At 42.2% G+C, this 19,270-nt stretch overlaps 1 protein-coding gene across 14 annotated transcripts in view; it reads left to right on the top strand.

The window, feature by feature from the left end:
• Positions 1 to 19,270, top strand: part of kmt2ca (lysine (K)-specific methyltransferase 2Ca) — a 489,348-nt gene that overhangs the window by 260,311 nt on the left and 209,767 nt on the right. For all 14 annotated transcript variants that reach the window (XM_059639788.1, XM_059639789.1, XM_048520987.2 and 11 more), the window contains 2 exons: positions 3,158 to 3,272; positions 16,622 to 16,797. In XM_059639788.1, coding sequence (XP_059495771.1) covers positions 3,158 to 3,272; positions 16,622 to 16,797 — 291 coding nt within the window. The remainder of the gene's footprint in view (positions 1 to 3,157; positions 3,273 to 16,621; positions 16,798 to 19,270) is intronic.

Consider the following 19,270-nt stretch of genomic DNA (forward strand, 5'->3'; position numbering starts at 1 on the left):
AAATATTGATTGTCAATGTTGAAAGTATCAGTACTTAGGCTGTTTCATTTCAAGTGTTAGTTCAAGCTGGGATGAGGATTTGTAATCAAGAGGGCAGAGATCCTGCTCTGAAGTTAAACTCAAAGTTGACTTCCCAGAAGCTGAAAGGTGCTTTAGTAAAAATAAGTTTTTCTTCCAACTTGCGTTGGGCTTTGGAATGCTGTAGCAAGCCCAAGACTGAAATATGAGTATGTGAGCAAGGTAGTTACTAAAATAGCATACAGTTGGAAGACCATTGCCATTCTTATGGTCAGAGTTGAGGTATTCGACAAAGCAGTCTCCCAATCTGCATTTGGTCTCATTGATGTAAAAGGAGATTACGCTGTGAACAGCCATGTCTTGTGTCTTAGAAGCAGGAAAGCTGGCCTGCTGTGTTCATCCTGCTCCACACCTTGTTATCTTGGATCCTGCAGCATCTGCAGTTGCTGTTATCTCATGTCTTGTGTCTTGTTGGCTATACTCTCAGCAGAACAAATTCATTTTCTCCTTTTCACACTTAGCATTTGCAACTGTTTCATTACTGTATCGCTCTTTTACCACCATTAGCACTAACTTTTGTTCTAGCCATTCTCGCCATCTGTTCCACTCGCTCTTCCTTCTATTCTGCCAATAACATAAAAAAACACCATATTCCAGCTCCTTTTGGTTGTGAAGTATTCATTTCGAATTTAGAATGTTAACTCTGTTTTCCTCGCTACAGATGTTGTCAGACCTGCTGAGTTTCTCCAGCATATTGTGTCTCTGTTTCTGATTTCCAGCAATATTTTGCATTTGAGTGGAATACTGTCCAGACGTTTTCTGTTCATGAAAAGAGGACAAATCCTACTCAGCCATGTATTGATTGCCTTGTTAATTTACTTGGAATCATTAGCCAAATGATGGAAAGAGTCATTGTCAGCATTATCGAATGGTACTTGCAAAGGACAAAACTATCGATCGATGCTCAGTTTGAGTTCCATCAGGGCCACATGACTCCTGACCTCATTGAAACCTTGGCCCAAGCATGGACAAAAGAACTGGGTTGAGAGTGGCTGCCTTTGACGTCAAGTCATCACTAAGGAGACCTAGTAACACCATCACTCCCTGGCATCAAATGGTATTATCATTGTGGAATTCCCTACTGTCAACGTCCCAGAGTTACCATTGACCAGAAACTGAGCTGGACTTGCTTGGAAATTTTGCAGCAAGTAACTCACCACCTATCTCCCCAATATTTATCCGCCATTTATTCGGTATAGGTGGGAGTGTGATGGAATGCTCTTGATATACCTGGATGGGTGCAGTCCCAACAACCCTCCAGAAGTTTCACACTATCCTAGTTCCAGTTAGGCCCCATTTAGAATACTCTGTCCAATTTTGGGTCCCACACCTCAGGAAGGACATACTGGCCTGGAGCGTGTCCAGCGGAGATTCACACAGATGGTTCCTGGAATGGTAGGTTTAATGTACGATGAACGGCTGAGGATCCTGGGATTATATTCATTAGCGTTTAGAAGGTTGAGGGGAGATCCAGTAGAAACTTAGAAGAACATGCATGTCTTAGAAAGGGTGGACACTGGGATGTTGTCTCCGTTAGGCAGGGAGACTAGGACCCGTGGGCACAACCTTAGAACTAGAGGCGGTAAATTTAAAACTAAAATGAGGAGACGTTTCTTCAGCCAGAGTGTGGTGGGCTTGTGGAATTCATTGCCATGGAGCGCAGTGGAGGCCGGGACGTTGGATGCCTTCAAGGCAGAGATTGACAAATTCTTGAACTCAGAAGGAATCAAGGGCTGTGGGGAGAGTGCAGGTAAATGGAGTTGAAATGCCCATCAGTCATGATTAAATGGCGGAGTGGCCTTGATGGGCCGAATGGCCTTATTTCCACTCCTATGTCTTATGGCCTTACTATCCAGGACCAAGGAGTCCACAAGATTGGCATCACATTTACCATCTTCAGTATTAACTTGCTTCACCACCAACACACAGTGGCAGCAGTATGTACCATTTACAAGATGGATTGTAGTAACTTACTAAGAGTTGCTAATTAGAACATTTCAAGTGCTTTCACTACCAGGGAAAGATGTGGGCAGAATCATGGGACCACCACTATCAGGATATTCAAACTTATACTAGTTCCCTCCAAGTTTCTCACCGTGCTCACTGGGAGCTATTGCCTTTCTTTCATTGACCCTGGATCACAAAGAACAAAGAAAATTACAGCACAGGAGCAGGCCCTTCGGCCCTCCAAGCCTGAGCCGATCAAGATCCTCTGTCTAACCTGTCATCTATTTTCTAATGGTCTGTGTCCATTTGCTCCCCGCCCATCCATGTACCTGTCCAAATATATCTTAAAAGACGCTATCGTGTCTGCGTCTACCACCTCCGCTGGCAATGCGTTCCAGGCACCCTCTACCCTCTGTGTAAAGAACCTTCCACGCATATCTCCCTTAAACTTTCCTCCTCTCACTTTGAACTCATGACCCCCTAGTAATTGAGTCCCCCACTCTGGGGGGGGAAAAAGCTTTTTGCTATCCACCCTGTCTGTACCCCTCATGATTTTGTAGACCTCAATCAGGTCCCCCCTCAATCTCCGTCTTTCTAATGAAAATAACCCTAATCTATTCAACCTCTTCTTCATAGCTAGCACCCTCCATACCAGGCAACATCCTGGTGAACCTCCTCTGCACCCTCTCCAAAGCATCCACATCCTTTTGGTAATGTGGCGACCAGAACTGTACGCAATTTTGGAATTTCCTTCCTATGACCACTATGATTGTTCCTCCACTCAAAACTGCAGTGCTCCCTCAGGCATTTGGGGACGAGCAATAAATACAGGCTTAGCTGGTGTTTCCCACATCTCATGAAGGAATAAAAAAAATTATATCCAGTGACAATGAAAATGATAATCTTATTAAGAAAGTCTTTGGATTTTTGTTCAACTTCTAATATGCCAACCAAAGTTGGGGCTGTTGTCAATGATAGTGATGTAAAATAAGCATGCAACACAAAATTTATTTGGGAGCTCATGACCTGTGAGGGTCTGAAATCCGAAGTTCTTTAAAGTTTTGAAATCATCCGACTAGTTTGATTTGCTTTCCCAAGGAAAATCTCTTAAATTTGCTGTGTATTCTTTCAGACATCCAGGTGATGACAGCAAAATGTTGGTTTGTGACATCTGTGACAAAGGCTATCACACGTTTTGCCTCCAACCAGCAATGGAGTCGATACCTACAAATGGCTGGAGGTGTAAGGTGAGTGGTAACTTCAATCTGTTAGCATCTAACTGCTCGTTTGGACAGTTCATATTACACCTGACCAACCAACAATTGATAAATGCTTGTAACACATCTGGAAGCAGTTGAATAATCTGCACATGTTTTGATTATAATGTACAGTATAACTTATTTTTTGCACCGTGACACCTTTTAATGCATTTTCATTTATACAGTCAAAGCTATGGGCCTTGGTTATCTGTTTCACTGGTACTATTCGGACCTGGCATTTTTACCTTACCCCGCATAACCCTGTAGCTAGCTAGGCCCTTATTTAAAGAAAAAGATCAAGTTCCAATGATGTATCACAGCCCTAATGCAAAATCAGTCTACGGTCTGAGCTGGAAGAGATGGTTTTCCCAACCAGGTCACAGCTGCCTTGGAAGTAGATAAAGAACAAAAGGAAGTAGAAAAGAAGGGAGGGAGGCCGACGACAGAAAACTATAGGCTGGTTAGTCGGATCTCCAGTCATTGGTAAGATTTTAGACAGCGTTATTTTTAAGGACGAGATTGCAAAACCCTTGGAAGTGGATGATAAAATGGGGTAGAATTAGCATGGCTTCATCAAGGAGAAGTCCTGCCTGACAAGTCTGTTAGAATTCTTTGAGGAGTTAACAAGTAAGTCGGACAAAGGAGAGCCAGTGGATGTGATCCATTCGGATTTCCTGAAGGCCTTCAACAAGTTGCAGCACAAGAAGTGGCTAAATGAGTAATAGTTCGTGGTGCTAGGGGCAAGGTAGTGTCAATGACATAGGATCGGCTGTTAAGAATGCCGTGAGTAGGGATAAAGGGGTCTTTTGCATGGTGTTCTGTGGGGATCGCTGTTAGAACCTTGACTGTTCATGTTGTACATTAATGATCTGGATGAAGGAGCTGAGGTCATTGCTGTTTATTTTGCAAATGACTCCATAGTTGGAGGGACAGGTAGTGTTGAAGAAGCAGGAAGGCTGTCATTGCAGAAGGACCTGGGCATGCCAGGCAAGTAGGCAGAGAAGTGGCAGATGAAATACAATATGGCGAAGATATGAGGTTATACACTTTCGTAGGAAGAATAGAGACATGAACTATTTTCTAAATGAGGAAAGGCTTCAGACATCTGAAGCACATGGAATTTCGGAGACCTGGTTCAGGATTCTGCAAGTTCTGTTGGTGGTTGAAAAGGCAGATGCAGTCTTGGCATTCATTTCAAGATGACTGGAATACAATAATAGATGTATTGCTGAGGCTGTATTCTAGTCAGACAAATATGGAAATATTGTCTTGTGTCCTGTATCTCCTTTGAAAGAGTCCAAAGAAGGTTTACAAGAATAACTCCAGAGATGAAGGGCTTGTCATATGAGGAGCTGTTGAGGATGCTAGATCTGTATCCTGTGGAGTTTTGAAGAATGAGTGGGTATGTAACAGAAACTTACAGAATACTAAATGGCCTGGAGAGAGCAGATGAGGAGACAGTCTTTCCAGTACTAGGCACAGCCTCAGAGTGAAGGGATAAAGTTTTAGAATTGGGATGGAGGAGTTTCAGGCAGTGAGTAGTTAAACTGTAGAACTCGTTGCTACTGAAGTAGGCCAAGTTTTTGAGTGTGTTTAAGATAAATAGGTTCTTGATTAGTAAGGGGATCAGTGGTTACAGGAAGAAGGCAAACAATGAGTTTGAGAAACCTATCAGTCATGAACAAATTAGTGAGCTGATTTGCTAATTCTGCCACTATACCTGAGATAATGGGAACTGCAGATGCTGGAGAATTCCAAGATAATAAAATGTGAGGCTGGATGAACGCAGCAGGCCAAGCAGCATCTCAGGAGCACAAAAGCTGACATTTCGGGCCTAGACCCTTCATCAGAGAGGGGGATGGGGAGAGGGAACTGGAATAAATAGGGAGAGAGGGGGGAGGTGGACCGAAGATGGAGAGTAAAGAAGATAGGTGGAGAGAGTATAGGTGGGGAGGTAGGGAGGGGATAGGTCAGTCCAGGGAAGACGGACAGGTCAAGGAGGTGGGATGAGGTTAGTAGGTAGATGGGGGTGCGGCTTGGGGTGGGAGGAAGGGATGGGTGAGAGAAAGAACCGGATAGGGAGGCAGAGACAGGTTGGACTGGTTTTGGGATGCAGTTGGGGAAGGGGAGATTTTGAAACTGGTGAAGTCCACATTGATACCATTAGGCTGCAGGGTTCCCAGGCGGAATATGAGTTGCTGTTCCTGCAACCTTCGGGTGGCATCATTGTGGCACTGCTGGAGGCCCATGATGGACATGTCATCTAAAGAATGGGAGGGGGAGTGGAAATGGTTTGCGATGTGGAACAGTCCCTCTTCCGCATACATGGAACAGTCCCTCTTCCGCACCTACACAGGCCCCAAACCCCACCTCTTCCTCCGGTACATTGATGACTGTATCGGCGCCGCCTCTTGCACCCCAGAGGAGCTCGAACAGTTCATCCACTTCACCAACACCTTCCACCCCAACCTTCAGTTCACCTGGGCCATCTCCAGCACATCCCTCACCTTTCTGGACCTCTCAGTCTCCATCTCAGGCAACCAGCTTGTAACTGATGTCCATTTCAAGCCCACCAACTCCCACAGCTACCTAGAATACACCTCCTCCCACCCACCCTCCTGCAAAAATTCCATCCCCTATTCCCAATTCCTCCGCCTCCGCCGCATCTGCTCCCACGATAAGACATTCCGCTCCCGCACATCCCAGATGTCCAAGTTCTTCAAGGACCGCAACTTTCCCCCCCACAGTGATCGAGAACGCCCTTGACCGCGTCTCCCGTATTTCCCGCAACACATCCCTCACACCCCGCCCCTGCCAAAACCGCCCTTAGAGGATCCCCCTCGTTCTCACACAGCACCCCACCAACCTCCGGATACAACGCATCATCCTCCAACACTTCCGCCATTTACAATCCGACCCCACCACCCAAGACATTTTTCCATCCCCACCCCGTCTGCTTTCCGGAGAGACCACTCTCTCCGTGACTCCCTTGTTCGCTCTACACTGCCCTCCAACCCCACCACACCCGGCACCTTCCCCTGCAACCGCAGGAAATGCTACACTTGCCCTTACACTTCCTCCCTCACCCCTATCCCAGGCCCCAAGATGACATTCCACATTAAGCAGTGGTTCACCTGCACATCTGCCAATGTGGTATACTGCATCCACTGTACCCGGTGTGGCATCCTCTACATTGGGGAAACCAAGCGGAGGCTTGGAGACCGCTTTGCAGAACGCCTCCGCTCAGTTCGCAACAAACAACTGCACCTCCGCAGTCGCAAACCATTTCCACTTCCCCCTCCCATTCTTTAGATGACATGTCCATCATGGGCCTCCTGCAGTGCCACAATGATGCCACCCGAAGGTTGCAAGAACAGCAACTCATATTCCGCCTGGGAACCCTGCAGCCTAATGGTATCAATGTGGACTTCACCACTTTCAAAATCTCTCCTTCCCCAACTGCATCCCTAAACCAGCCCAGTTTGTCCCCTCCCCCCACCGCATCCCAAAACCAGTCCAACCTGTCTCTGCCTCCCTAACCGGTTCTTCCTCTCACCCATCCCTTCCTCCCACCCCAAGCCACACCCCCATCTACCTACTAACCTCATCCCACCTCCTTGACCTGTCCGTCTTCCCTGGACTGACCTATCCCCTCCCTACCTCCCCACCTATACTCTCTCCACCTATCTTCTTTACTTTCCATCTTCGGTCCGCCTCCCCCTCTCTCCCTATTTATTTCCAGTTCCCTCTACCCATCCCCCTCTCTGATGAAGTGTCTAGGCCCGAAACGTCAGCTTTTGTGCTCCTGAGATGCTGCTTGGCCTGCTGTGTTCATCCAACCTCACGTTTTATTATCTGCCACTATACCTTATGGTTTTGTGGCCTATGCTATGTTGTTAAAAGAGAATTATGAATTATTTTGTTTACTGGAGGACTAATGGACATGAGTGCTCCTTTGGGCTTTCCCTGCTGTAAGCTGCTTATTGTCAATTGTGCATTGTTGAGGACTCCTACCAGGCAACTTGCCAATACGGAAATCAATTGTGTGATGGTTTGCCTACCTGAAAGGCCAGCCACCGATTCCTATTGGGAAGTTGGCTGGCCGCTCATTGACTGGGCTTCCCCTATTTCACCTGTAGGAAAGGCCTGTTTTTCACAATGAAACATTCCCATCTGGCCCCACATGTTCTAATAGTGATTGTTTATCATCACGTCAGTAAGAGCCCTTCATGCTATTAATAACCTTTATCTGTGAAAAATTGAATGTCTGAATTGATTTTAAGATTCTTCACAAATGTACTTGACTAAAATTAATAAAGGGGAGAGAGAGAGAGAGAGAGAGACAAGAAAAATGTCTAGAAATTTGGTGAAATAGTTGTCCATCAATATTTTGGCCACCAATCTTTTCTCCTTGGCCGTTTTTGAAATCCTAACTAAAACAATTAGGTATAAAATTATTTTTCAAAAGTATTGAAAAGATATGTTCACTTGCCCGGAAAATTGTCCTTTACCTGTTTAACAAAAACAGTATTACCTGGAAGACCTCTGTTTAATGGCTTAGGTACTTGAGTTTTTTTTAAAACCAGTAAAGCTTGTCCATCCTGTTCTTGGTTCATGTTTGCCTTCAATGCATTTTCTGTTGGCTGAACATACTCTTAACTGTTGGAAGTCTGTTGTGGACTTAAACTTAATGCTCAGCACGAAGTATCTGTGGTGAGAAGTCAGACAACACCAGGTTACAGTCCAACAGATTTATTTGTATCACAGGCTTTTTGAGCATTACCTTTGTGTCAGGTGAAGTGGGAGAGAAGCACACAGGCATTGAATTTTTGGGCAGAGCGATCAAAAAAATCATACAAAGTGGAGTGTCAACAGACTAATATTAGATCTCTGCAGGTGATCAAGACTGTCAGATGGTGAATGTAAAGTGTCAACAGCTGAATAACAAGCAAGGGGATGACCAATAATCCAATTAAAGGACGTAGAGAAGTAATTACATGAAATCAAATATAAGGTAGTGCTGGAGACAAACCAAATAAACTGGAATAACATGCTAGATAAAAGAGTCGCATGCCAAGGGTCTATGCAGAGTAATTAGTAATCCAAACTGTACAAACTAATTAAGATAGATCATAACAGTTCAAATAGGATAGTAAGGAAGATTTCACAGATACAGAACAGTATGGTAGGGTCCCCTGCGGTGTGCCATGAACCCACGATAACGATTGAGGCTGTCCGTTTCTGCTCAGCTATTCTATCTTGTTGTGATCTCAAAGGCCGCCCTGGAGGACATTTACCCAATGACTAGAGGCTGAATGTTCCCCGACTAGGAGGGAACATTCCCTTGTTTCGTGATTGTGACGCAGTTTCCATTCATCTGTTGTCGTAGCGTCTGCATGGTCTCGCCCATATACCCATATATATGTCTTGGAGCATCATTGCCTGCAGTGTATGAGATAGACAGCATTGGCCGAGTCTGCCATGTACGTGGTTTTCCCACATATGATGGCACCATTTGCCACAGCACAAGCAGCTGGGTTTGATTGCAAGTTTGAAAGTTAGTTAAAGATTCAATACCCGTCTTATTTGAGCACTATATTTCTTCAATTTCACTTGACTATTTGCTTTTCAGCATTGAAGTCAAGAATAATTTAAATTGGTGTAGTGGTCCTTAAGGTTGTTCTGCAGAGGAAGTGAACAAGAAGCAAGGCATTGAAGAGAAGTTCATAGAACTGTTATGGTGCAGCAGGAGACCATTCAACTTACGTTTTCACTGGCTCTTTGAATGACTGTAATGATTTAGTGCCATTCTGTTACCTTGTCTGCATAGCACAAGTTGTTATTTCTGTTTTTTCTGTTCACTCATGGAATGTGGGTATTTCTCACTGTATTCGGTGACTGTTGCTAGTTACCCTTGAGAAGGTGGTGGTGAGCTGTCATCTTGAACAGCTGCAGGCCATGTGCTGTGGGTAGACTTTCACTGTCCTTAAGGAGGAAATTCAGGATTTTGACCCAGCGATAGTGAAGGAATGGCAGATATATTTCTAGGTCAGCATGGTGAGTGGCTTGGAGGGGAGCTTGCAGGTCATGGTGTTCTCATATGTCTGCTGCCCTTGTCGTTCGAGCTGGAAGTGGTCTTAGGTTTGGAGGGTGTTGTCTAAGGATATTTGGTAAATTTCTGCAGTGCATCTTCCTACACACTGCTACTACTGAGTGTCAGCCATGGAGTGAGTGGATGCTTGTGGATGTGATGCCAGTCAAGCAGGCTGCTTTGTCCTAGAAGTTATCAAGCTTCTTGAGTATTGTTGGAACTGCATTCATCCAGGAAAATGGGGAGTATTTCATCATACTCCCAACATATGCATTGTAGACAGGTTTCGAGAAGTCAAGAGGTGAGTTGCTTGCTGCAGGACCCCGAGCCTCTGACCTCTTGTAGCCACTGTTTTTGTATAGCAAGATCAGTTCACTTCTGTTCAGGTCATCCCAAAAATATAGATCGTGGGGATTCAGTGATGGCAATGCTATTGAATGTCAAGGGATGGTGCTTAGATAGTCTCCAATAAGGGACTATCACTGCCCGGCATTTGTATCACGCAAATATTACTTCCACTTGTCATTCTACGCCTGGTGTATTATCCAGATCTTGTTGCATTTGAGCATGGATTGCTTCAGTATCTGAGGAGCCGCAGAAAATTGTGCAGTCATTGACAAATATCTCCAGTTCCAATCTTATGATGGAAGGGCGGTCATTGATGAAGCAACTGAAGATGATTGGGACTAGGACACTACCCTGAGGAATTCCTGCAGAGATGGCCTGGAGCGGAGATGACTGACCACCTAAAATCGCAACCATCTTCCTATGTGCCACGTATGACTCCAACCAACGTGTGGTTTTGATTGACTTATTGTCACATCTACTGAAATACAGTGAAAAGCTTTGTCTACGAGTGACACAGGCAGATCATAGTAGGCAAAGGATGTACAGATCAAAAAGTCTTAGAGGCATACAGGTTACGTTGCACAGGGCATGCGCTAGGCCAGATCAATGTTCGCAAGATTAGTGTTATTTGAGGTTAGAGAGTCTATTCATCAGCCTGCTGTGTATGTGTTCAGGCCCCTGTATCCTCTGCGTGATGGAAGAGATTGTAGGAGATCATTACCTGTGATACTGGGGTGCAATGGGTTTTTGATGATGTTAGCAACCTTTCCACAGCAGCGAGCCATGTAAGTGGAGTCTGTAGATGGAAAGTTGGCTTCCATGATGGTCTTGGCTGTGCATGCCACCTTCTGTAGTTTCTTACGGTCCTGGGCAGAGCAGTTGCTGTACCAGGCTGTTATGCACCCGGACAATATGTTTTCAATGGTGCATCTGTAGAAGTTCATGACGGACCTGATTGACTTGCCAGATTTTGCCTGTGAAAGAAAAGACATTGTTGTGCCTTCTTGAATGTCACAGCTACATGGGAACCCTAGGGCAGGTTGTCAGTTACCACCACTAATGCACATTGATTCCATGTGTGGCTCTTTGATGCCACACTTGGTCAAATGCAGCCTTGATGGCAAGGACTGTCACTCTCATTTCTCCTCTGGAATTCACCTCTTTTGTCCATGTTATAGTATTTGGTTCAAACATGGTGTGTTTGACCCTGGAGGAACCCAAACTGGATGCCAGTGAGCAAGTTGTTTCTAAGCAGGTGCGGTTCGATAGGTCTGTTGAGGATACCTGTCACTTCGCTGACATTAGGGCAATAATTCATTAGATTATATTTACTCTGCTTTTTGTATTAACCAAGGATGTAACTTGGGTAACTTACTTATTGTTGAGTAGATGCTGGTGTTAAAACCATACTGGAAGAGCTTAGCTAAGTGAGTAGTAAACTCTGGAGTACAAGTCTTCAGTACTGTTAGTGGAATGTTTTTGGTGCCCACTGCCTTTGCAGTATCCATTACTTCCAACTGTTTCCTGATAGCATGTGGAGTGAATCAAATCTGCTGAAGACTGGCAGCTTGGAACCACTGGTGGAGACTCAGATGGATCATCCACTAAGCACTTCTGGCTGAAGATTGTTGTGACCGCTTCTGCCTTAACTGCTCTGTCAAGACAGTTCATGATTTTGGAAACTCGTTTCAAATCTTCTGTTCACCTTTTCACAAAGGAATACAGTTCCAATGTCTCAATTCTATCTCTGTACAACCTACTGTGGTAGCATGGCATAAATCTAGCTCCACTACTCCCAGAGTTGTACTGAATTGTGGAACCTTCTCTTTGAAGGTCTGCTTAGTACCCCAGTATATTTGACTTTTAGACCAAGGTTGATGGAAAGCAAGGTCCAGCTTTTTGATATTATTGATAATTAAGAATTAGTGTTTATTGTAACTAATTAGACAATAGCTACAAGTAGGCAGATATAAACCACTGACATATAATGCTTTTAACTAAAAGTCTAAACCCTTTATTTAACCCCCCCACCTCCACCTTACACATTCTCAGATAAGCAGATAAGGAAATTATTCTACTTCAGCTACCCAGACCGTTATTCTTATTCATTCACATGATGAAGGCATTGCTGGTTAAGCCAGCATTTATTGCTCATCTGTAATTACCCAGAAGACAGTTGAGAGCCACCCACATTACTGATGGTCTGGAGTAACGTGTAGATCAGACCAGGTAAGGATGGGAGTTTTGTTCCCTAAAGGAAATTGGTGAGCCTCGTGGCTTTTTTCAACAATGGACAATGGTTATCATTACACTCTTAATTCCAGATTTGTATTGAATTAAAATTCCACCATCTGCCATGGTGAGATTCAAACCCAGGTCCCCAGGCATTACTAGGGCTCTGGATTGATAGTCTGTGAGACTAATTAATTTACAAGTGCTCACTTACTTAAACGTGTCTATGTACCTTTGTAATCTCTGTAATGTTGTCTTTGCAACTTACCTTCCTACCTGTCTATGTCATCAGCAAATTTAGCAGTCATAGCTTAAACCAAGTCATTTATGTGAATTGTAACCAGTTAATTCCCCAATGCATGATCTCCCTGACATGCTGCTCAGTACATCTTGCCAATCAAAAAATGACCAAATTTGCCTATTCCAATTTTTTTTTTTAGCTAGGCAAACTGCTATCCAGATTAATGTCTTATCACTTACACTGAGTTTTTATACCCACCTGACCTTTTGATTATAGTGTTTTATGATATTTCTCTTGGAAATCTCAGTGGAGCATATCAGGAGCTCCCTTTTATCCACAGATCATTGCTTGGTGAAATAACTCAAATAACCTAGTTAAACATGATGCCCATTTCACAAGATCAGGCTGACACTGCCTGGTTACCCTGAATTTTTCTGAGTGTCCTGCTGTAATGTGTTTAATAGCTTCAATATTTTCTCTCTCACAGATGTTAAGCTAACTGACCTATCCTTCGATCTGTTCCCTTTCTCAAATAAAGCAGTTATATTCATTACATTCCAATGTAATAGAACCTGCCCTGAATCTAAGATGTTGCTTGGCCTGCTGTGTTCATCCAACTCCACACTTTGTTATCTTGGATTCTCCAGCATCTGCAGTTCCAATGATCTCTGATACTTAACTATCTCACTAGTTACTTCTCTTCACGATCCTAAGATGAAGTCCGTCAGGATCTGGTGACCTTTCTGCCTGCATTCAAACAATTTGCTCATTAGTACTTCCCTGGTGTTCGTAATTTTTTTTGAGTTTCCTACCTTCCATTCCGTGATTTATGACACTTTCTTGTTTTGTTACTTGTATTCTCTTTGCTAAAGACCTATGCAAAATAGTTCCTCCCCTTGGAAGTTTGTTTTCTTGTTGGGGTGTATGTACTCTGTGTATGTCAAAATAGTCACTTAAATGTCTACCACTATATCTCCAGTGATCAATTCCTTGACCTAACTTGCCAGTTCAGTTTAGCTGACTCTGCTCTCACTTATAACTGCCCTTTAAGTTCAAAATTCTAGTCCTGGACCCCATTCTTCTCTCTTGCAAGCTAAATGTATAATTCAGTCATGTTCTGATTGCTGCAACCTAGGAGCTTGTTGCATAGTGCAGGTTCTTTCTAGAGTAGGCTGTTCTCTGGTTGGCCCAGAAGGTACTGTTTTAAGACATTATTAGGAAAACATCCTATGAACTATTCTAGACTACATTTCCCATGGGATGTGTTTTTTTAAATCAGCTTTCTCAACAGGTTAAAATCCTCTGATTAATGCTGTGCTTTTCCCAATTTGCGTTTTTTTTTTATGCTTCACCTAACATGTGTTTGTTAGGGTGCCAGTACACCGTTTCTTTAAGTGACTTCCTGCCGCTATCATTTCTTATCTCCACCCAAACTGCATTGACATCCCAATTTCCTGATTTATTTCATCCCTCTATATTGTGTTGTAACTGTCTCTTAATTAGCAGAATGATTCATACACCTTTTCCAACATGCTGTTCTTAAAAGCTTTGTGTCCTCAATATCCATTATTCAATTATGTGTCTTTCTAATGGCTATCGGATCAAACTTATTTATTTCTGCTAGTCCAGTTTTTTTTCTGAATGCTGTGTTCATTGAGATAAGAACCTTCAGATTCGTTCTCTTATTATTTAATAATCTTTTGCATTGTTCATTGATTTACTGTGTATTCTCTCTCCCACTTCTTGGCATGGTCTGTTCATCATATCCCCATTATACTTTTCTGCCTTCCCTGTATCTACACTTTAATGTACATCTTTTTCCCAAACTTGATGTCTTTCTCCCACAATTAAATTTAAAGCAACTTCTACATCCCTAGTTATGCAACTCACTAAGAACACATGCTGTGTCACTGTTCAGGTGCAGTTCATCCCAAAGTACAGTCCCCACTTCCTCTGTACAGGTACCAATGCCTTTTAAACCTGGACCTGCTTCAGTTGCTCCAATCCTTAGGCCACACGTTCATTACCCTGATCTTATTTACCCTTTGTTAATTTACAAGTGCCTGAGGTTACCTTGGTGTTTTTGCTTATTAGTTTGGTGCCAACCTCTGCAGAACTTTTTTCATGTCATACCTGTATTGTTTGTAACATTGACCATGATGACTGCACCTGCCCCAGCCCCAACACCCTGTTGTGTTTCAATTCCTGGTATTGGGCAGGCATCAAGCCTTCTGGGCTTTCCCAGTTTGCTCCAAAGAACGTTCGAGAACAATCTAGCCTGCTCATTGAATTGGTTTAATATCTTGACCTAAAGCGGTGGAAGCTTTGTTGCCTGTCAGCCCAATCATTGGGTTATCTTTTAATAACCCAAATCAGCTCTTCCTGTTTTGTCGCAGGGTGTCAATTTTTATCACCTTGTGATACCTCCACTTTGGTCCTTGGTTGTCTGTTTTACAGAAGAAAAAACACTTCTTGTTCGTATTGTTATGATTTATATACAAGTTTTGCAAAGTGCTCCTGAAAGTATAATTCTCTAAATATACTCTTGCATCCTTTGAGCAAACACATAGCATCCATTTGGTTGTATCTAGTAGTGATCTAGCTAAGCTTCACAGTTCAGCATGGGTTTTTTTTTGGTTTACAGCCACATTACCAGTAGTCAATAATTAGCACTATTTATTAAAAGTGCTGATATGCATATATTAGTTTTATTTCATTCTAACAAGCACTTAATCAATGTCCAGCTTTCAGAATGCCTTTCCTCCATGTAAGAGTTGCATAAATGATTGAAAGTTAAAAAGAGAAACAACAGCATTGAAATGCAAATTGAAGAATTTGCTTAGATCATAGAATGAATAAAGTTAATCTTTATAGTTTTTGTGTTGAACTCTTCAGAAGTGCTTAAAATTCGTACTGTAGGTATATATTTAGTCTGGCAATGACCTTCCTTTCATGTCTCCTGCTCATGTCTCTGTCAGTTATTTTTTCCTCCAATTTTCAGGTACGGTGCTTCAGTAATAGTTTTTGGCATATCCTGTAAACTCAGGAGCACCTATCAATGCAGCATCACACCAGGGAGCCTTGTCCCCAGAAGCAATGTGAGTTTATGCCTGCAGTTCCCCATAAAGCCCTCTGAAATGTGCCTCCTGTCAGCACAATAGAGCTGAAGCATGCTGTACAAGTAAAACCTAGTTAACAATTTGACTTGAATGCAAGTCTACATCACAGAATTGCTTGTAACATGATTTGGCACTAAATGTCAGTCTGGGTCAGGGTTATCTAAGCATGATTAAAGCGGAAAGTAGAAAGTTCTTCTGGTGAGGTGGGCTTTTGAGGGTGGGTTTGGGTAGTGGGTGCAGTGCCATTCTGAGGTTGGATCCAATGGAAACGGAAGGTTTACTTCAATTCTAATTTGATGCTGGCATTGAGTTTCAAATATGAAATAAGTTTCTTGTCACTTTTCTCCACTAATTTGTACCCCTTCTTTGCATCTGTCCTCCTAACCACAAAAAAACTGAAATTACATTAAATTTTTCATTGTGTATCAAACCTTCAAGTACTGCACACTGAGTATTAGCAAATACTGTTTATTGCTACTTAGCATTAGCGATCTCACTGTTCTGTAGATAGAATGCAAACTTGTTAAGCAGGCTGAAATTAGACAAAAAAAATTCCTTTCATTTTCAGGTTAAGAACTAAAGGATTGATTGTGATTGACAATTTGACCAATATTTTCTCATTCCTCATTGTTTTTATTCTCAATATTGTCCAGACTTTGTTGTTGAAGCTATGGACCCTCTTCCAATAAAGGCCCCCAAGTCAATTGCCAAATCCTGATTGAATCTTTCCTAGCAATAGTCATGACTGTTTCTCACACTGACCTCAGTGTAGCCCAAAACATAGTGATGCCTCTCTTGATATTCTTCGGTTAGTTTACTGCCTTCCCGACTGGAGTTACAAACCAATTCCAAGAACTCTTCAGAATTCATAAAATAGCCGATATACAAATTTTATTTCTAAACCAGTGGCACTGGACAACAAGCTGCATACCACAGTCTGCCTTCTATGCACATGAGCATTCATCAAATATCTTTCAACCGAATGCTTTGGAAATATACGAAGTTGGATAATTCCTAAGGCTACGCCAATCTCCTTGAACAATAGCAAAAAAAAGGAGTTAAAGCAACCAATTATCCAACATCTGTAGAGTAAAAGACTTGTTTTATTTTCATTTACAAATGCTGACTGATTTGTGTACTTAAATTTGCTGTTTTTCTTAGATTCTCATTATCTCTCATTTTGCTTCATTATTTATAAACTGCTTTGTCATACTGTATTGCTAATAGGCTTACATTAATTAGTTCTTTAACTTTGTTATACCTATCAAATGTAACGATTAAACTTTCTCCTTTTTCTTCACTTCAGAATTGCAGGGTGTGTGTTGACTGTGGCGCACGGACCAGCACTCATTGGCACCATAATTGTTCACTTTGTGCTAACTGTTACCAGCAGCAAGACCACAGCCTGTCCTGTCCACACTGTGACAAGACGTGCTATCAAGATTCCCAGAAAGACGTGTTGCATTGTCAGATTTGCAAGAGGTGAGGAGATTTCTCCAGCTTAGTAATTAACCTCAGTTGCGTTGAAGATTGCCTATTGCTTATGTAATTTTCTTTTGATTCTTTTTCCATTGTCTTTTCACTTGATCTTTGAGCATCCAGTTAGTATGTGATTTTAAATATTGTCAACTGTACTGACTTTGTCAGTCTGCTTATTAAGTGCAGTAATGCTGAGTAACTGGAGTATTTAGAAATGGATCGGTTTGGATTAACTGTTTGCATGTAGAAGCGTAGATGTTAATGTGCATGATTTTAAATGATACAATGGCAGCATGAATAAAGAGCAGTGAACATTTTACATAACATCTTTCATAAGTAGTGGACACCTTAAAGCACTTTAGAGCTATTGAAATACTTAATTGTAGTTATTGTGGGAATACCCTGTAGGAAAATGATGATGGGGCTTTACCAGTTCCCAATTTGTGCTTTGGAAGATGTTCCATACTGTCACTCTGGATTAGGGATGCATTGACAGCTTCTTGTCTCAACATACATTTGGCTATTTTATCACAATTCTGCAACTTCTTTTGAAACCATTAAGATAGCTTTAATTTAATGTGCAAGTCAAATATTAATATATACTATCTATGTTTTATATTGTAAGGAATGTTACTGTTTTGTTAAGTTTTACTGTGTAGTCAAGGAGTTGTAATTTGAACACACTGATCTTGAGGAAATCTGTAGTAATTTTTGACTACTTACTATTGTTACAGCACAGGAGAGAGCCGTTTAGCTCATTTGTGTTTGTACAGGTTCTCTAAAGGAGTAATTCACTGAGAGATGCCTATCTTCTCCCTTTATCCTGGAAATTCATCATTTTCAAATAATCCAGTTCCTCCTGGTATGCCTTGATTAAACCGGCCTCTGCCCATTGTTACAAAAACAGAAGTTGCTATAAAAGCCCAGCAGGTCTGGCAGCATCTCTTAAGAAAAAATCAGAGTTAATGCTTTGGGTCTGGTGACCCTCCTCCAGTACTGAAGAACAGTCGTTGGTCCCAAAAAGTTAACTGATTTTTTTTCTTCACCGATGCTGCCAGACCTCCTGAAGTTTTCCAGCAACTTCTGTTTTTGTTCCTGATTTCCAGCATCTGCAATTCTTTCAGTTTTTATTTAGGACCCTGACCATTGTTAGCCAGCTTATTTCCTAGTCCATCTTTGCATTGAGTGAAAGAAACATTTTTATGTTGTCATTGCTTATTTTGATCATTGCTTTAAATCTGAGTTCTTGTGTTCTCAATTCTTCCACCAAGAAGATCTTTTCCCCGTCTACTTTATCAAGACATTTAAAGACATAGCAAAGACAGCATCCGTTGTAAGAGCCAACCACATTGCTGAAGGTCTGGGTTCAGATATATGCTAGAATGTGAAGGATGGCTAAATTTCTTTTTAGATGGTTGTTGGAAAAATTGATGATAGTTGTCATAGCCACCATGACTGAGATTAGAGGCTTTATATTCAATTTCTTAATGCAATTTAAATTACACCTACAATTGTAGAACTGCACCTCATTTTCCCAGTTCATTAGCCTTTGAATTACTTGTCCAGTGTAAAACCTCCATCAAACATCTTCTCGTTTTCTTCCCTAAGAGAGCAGGAATGACTTCTCCAGTGTCATGTAAGCTCTTTCTCATGCGTGCACACTGTCACACGCATGCACTTTGTCTCACTGTCCACTATTACCATTAACTCGGAATCGACTTCGGTTCAATGAAGAGTGTGGGAGACATACTTAGAACAACACTAGGCATACTAAAATATGAGGTGTCAACCTGAAGCTATGATTAAGGACTATTTATTTGCCAAATAGCATAAGCATAATTTTATAGATAGGGCTAAACTATTCTGCAATCATTGGATCAGATCTAAACTCTAAAATCCTGTCACATCTCGTTGTTAATCTTGGGAAGACAGTTAGATAACTCACTGGAGCAGAATGCTCCACAAATAACCTCTCATAACTGGAGACCAAAACATCAGTGCGAAAAATAAAGCTGAATAATCTTCAGACAGAACTGATGAGTAAATCATCCACCTCTGCTTCCTCTGAAGGTCCCCAACATCATAGATGCCAGTCTTCAGTCAATTTGAATCACTCCACATGATATCAAGAACAGCTGAAGGTGCTGCACACCACAAAGGTGGTGGGCATTGATACAATGCCAGCAATAGTGCTGATGACCTGTGCTCCAGACCTTGCCAAATCCCTAGTAAAGCTGTTTCAGTGCAGTTACAGCATAGGCATCTATGTGACATTGTGGAAAATTGCCCAGATGTGCCCTGTTCACAAAAAGCAAGACAAATTCAACCTGGCTAATTACCATTGTGATTGTAGAAAGATGGTCATGCATTGAGAGCAGTGCTCTGGCATACAGGACTAGACCTGATTTTGTATGGAGTTGGAGAGAGAGATCAGGTGAAGCTCTAAAATTCAGAGTTGTTCTCCACTTCTGACATG

Source organism: Stegostoma tigrinum, chromosome 2 (assembly GCF_030684315.1).
Source record: "Stegostoma tigrinum isolate sSteTig4 chromosome 2, sSteTig4.hap1, whole genome shotgun sequence".
Taxonomy (NCBI): Eukaryota; Metazoa; Chordata; class Chondrichthyes; order Orectolobiformes; family Stegostomatidae; genus Stegostoma; species Stegostoma tigrinum.